This window comes from Daphnia carinata, chromosome 7, assembly GCF_022539665.2.
Source record: "Daphnia carinata strain CSIRO-1 chromosome 7, CSIRO_AGI_Dcar_HiC_V3, whole genome shotgun sequence".
In the NCBI taxonomy this organism is placed as follows: Eukaryota; Metazoa; Arthropoda; class Branchiopoda; order Diplostraca; family Daphniidae; genus Daphnia; species Daphnia carinata.
In genome coordinates this window covers 11,247,788-11,250,672 of record NC_081337.1, presented here as the reverse complement: position 1 = coordinate 11,250,672, position 2,885 = coordinate 11,247,788, and the positions used below count along the sequence as shown (strand labels likewise).

Sequence of the window (2,885 nt, the reverse complement as noted above, 5' to 3'; positions counted from 1 at the left end):
TCCGTTTATTATCCCTAGTACAAGTGTACAAGATGACAGAGCAAAGGCAACTCTGATTTATGATTGAAAAAGCACAGGTTTATATAGCAGTAAGGAGCTACATTAGCGCACGTCATGGTGATAATTAGCATCACGCTTAGACGGCGGGAGCGTGACAAGTTCGTGGCGCGATGGTTATACACCACGCGCCAACCGTAGCTCCAAGCTGCAGGGGAATAGCACTAAGCAGACTTGGAGCGGCTCCCATTCAGTAGGTGATTACGTAGTATGTACACTACGCGTCGCACCTACTTCAGGGATAGCATAGGCTACCGCCAAGTGTACATAAAAGTATATATTGGATCATTACATTCCTTCCCCCCTTTATCGATAAGAGTTGGTCCTCCAACTAGATATCATTTATGCCTTAAGGCCTACAAATGAAGGCTTAACATTTCAATATTGTTTATACGAAGATGCTTACTTTGGTTACATATTTGCTTGAAGCTAAGTCTAAGGTCCCAAACATTTTGAAAATATCTAGCTTGTTTTATTATTTTTTATTTACTTTAAAATTGTATTCTAAATTCTGCTTGGTGGGAACGGTGATTTCTGTGGTTAATCTTCTTCCGATGCTGATCCTCTCCTCTTCTTGCATCTCCTTTCTCGGTCGTAGTGTATTATCAGCGTTTTCTGGCCTTTTTTTTTCGGGGTTATGTTTCTGTTAAGGAATACTTTCGCTATTTCTTCGTTCTCGCCGATGTAATCCATGGCGTCATTTCCTAGGCCGTCTGGTTCGTCGTATCTGGCCTCGTTTCTTAACAGTACTTCCACGATTTTAGGGTTTCCGTATCGTACGGCTACAATAAGGGCCGTTTCGCGGCGCGTCAAGGACTTTTGGTTCATGTTTACTCCATGCAGGTATGCACTGTTGACGTACTCTTTCTTGTTATTGAATCTTGCCGCGTAGTGCAGAACGGTTTCTCCATCGCGACTCAATTGTTTTATCAGTGGAGTTACCCACAGGAAATCGATACATTCTTCGTTTCTTAATGCAATAGCCACCATTAGGGGAGTTTCCCCTAGACAGTTCCATTCGCTAAACTGACACTTGTGGTACGCTAGAGTTCTGAGTAGGTGTTCATTGTTGTCCGCTGCGGCTCGGTGAGCTATTGTTTCGCCATTTTCCACGATGTTGATGTTGGCGCCGAACGTTAATAGTAAATCCGTGACGTCGTATCTTTTTTTGTTTACACTTTCATGGAGCAGGGTTCTTCCGTTTGGGAATTTCGTGTCTAACATACTTCCTACGCTCCTCCCTGTTGCTCTTCCCTCTTCTTCGTTTTTCTTCAGAAATTTTCTTAATGTTTTTCGGGGGTGGTTCATTATTTCTAAGATTAACTGGCCTTCCTCGGCCGCTATAGTAGCCATCCTTTCGATGCGTATACTGGCTGCCTCCCCCGCGGCTAACAAAGGGAAAGTCTTAAGCATGCAGTTACCGCAACTGATAGTGATATGCGCTTCTGGGTCATGATTGAATCCTCCTTTTTCGTCGCCTGCGGGTGGGTCGTATTTGTCACTTCTGTATTCCGTTTCGCTCCGATCGTCGTCACTTTGAAACACACTCGCTTCGTCGTCATACTCGTATGGCTCAGTGTTGGAAATACTTCCAAGACTTCCTAACTTATAGTACACGTCTTCATTGTCGCTGTCAGTGTTTTCCATTGTCGTGGTGTAGTGTCCATCGTCGTACTCGCTAGCCATGGGCTCTTCGCTTTCACTTGTGTTTTCGTGGTGTGATTCATCCTTACGGTGACTCTAACTTGACTGGCTTTCTTCGTGGTTGCGGTGCTCGTTCGTCAGTGCTATTGTTGTTGCGGCGCTGTCTGCAGTATTTTCGGGCCTCTCGATTTGCTCAATCATTTTCTTCAGCCAATCTCTATCGTCGTCATCGTTCTCTTCTATTTCGTGTTTCACTAATTAAATTTCGAGCCCTATTTCAGGTTCTGTTTCGTGCTCGATCTTTACTGTTTTCTGAGTTTCTTCGGCTCCCATCCAGTCGTTTACTAGATTTTCAATCCAGCTCGGTCGTTCTTCCTTGATTGTATTCATTTCTAGGTTGTTGGTGGTAGACATCTTAACTTTGGACACAGCGGTTGGTCGAGGTATAGAGTGCTTCTCTTAAGGTTTGATTTTAAACTGAAGATGGTGTCATTCCACATCATCCTTTATAGTGCCCATAGGTTTTTCGGCTTATTTCGTCGTTAGCTCAGCCTTTTATCTGGGTCATCTTTTGTGTTCAAATTGGATATCATATTAGATGTCTATTAGAGCGTAACTATCCTACTGCAGACTTTATTTATTTTATTTCTTTAAACTTATTTTTTTTGTCTGTTCAATTTTTCTGTTGATTATTAGCGTTGTGTTGTGTTTTTTTTTATATATATATATATGTGTGTATATGTATTTGTTTTGTTTTTTTTTGTTTTTTTTTGTGTGTTTTGTCGTTATTATTATTACTATTATTTTTATTTATTATTATTTTTTTAAAATCCCTATGTCCGAGCTCCCTGTGCATTTGCACAAGTCTTCCCACACCATACTGTGCCCAACGACATATGAGCATGTCGTATGGTTACCGGTGCAGGTTTGTTGTCTGCCGTTTTCCAAACTAGATTCTTCCGTCGAGTAGATGTTTTCTTTTTCTGGTGCGCTAGGACTAGGCGATGTCATTTTCTCCGCGGCTGATTTTCTTGAATTAACCCTTTTTATTAATCTGGGACACGGGTTGCAGGCGATAAACGCCCGAAGACATATTAGGAATAATATAAATCCAATTGATGTTAGTCCTAGGATTTTTACAGTATGGAACCAAGAGAACATGTGTCCAATTTTGTTTTCTTGCG

General features: G+C 41.8%; 1 protein-coding gene across 1 annotated transcript; it reads right to left on the bottom strand.

Annotated features, from left to right (window-relative positions):
* Positions 1 to 597: 597 nt before the first annotated feature.
* Positions 598 to 1,743, bottom strand: LOC130688109 (putative ankyrin repeat protein RF_0381). Its single transcript, XM_057511096.1, has one exon. It carries the CDS (start codon positions 1,741 to 1,743, stop codon positions 598 to 600), a length of 1,146 nt encoding a protein of 381 aa, XP_057367079.1.
* Positions 1,744 to 2,885: the final 1,142 nt, after the last annotated feature.

Excerpts from the sequence above, each read along its gene's own strand:
- LOC130688109 (XM_057511096.1), bottom strand. The coding sequence starts at position 1,743 with ATGGCTAGCGAGTACGACGATGGACACTACACCACGACAATGGAAAAC.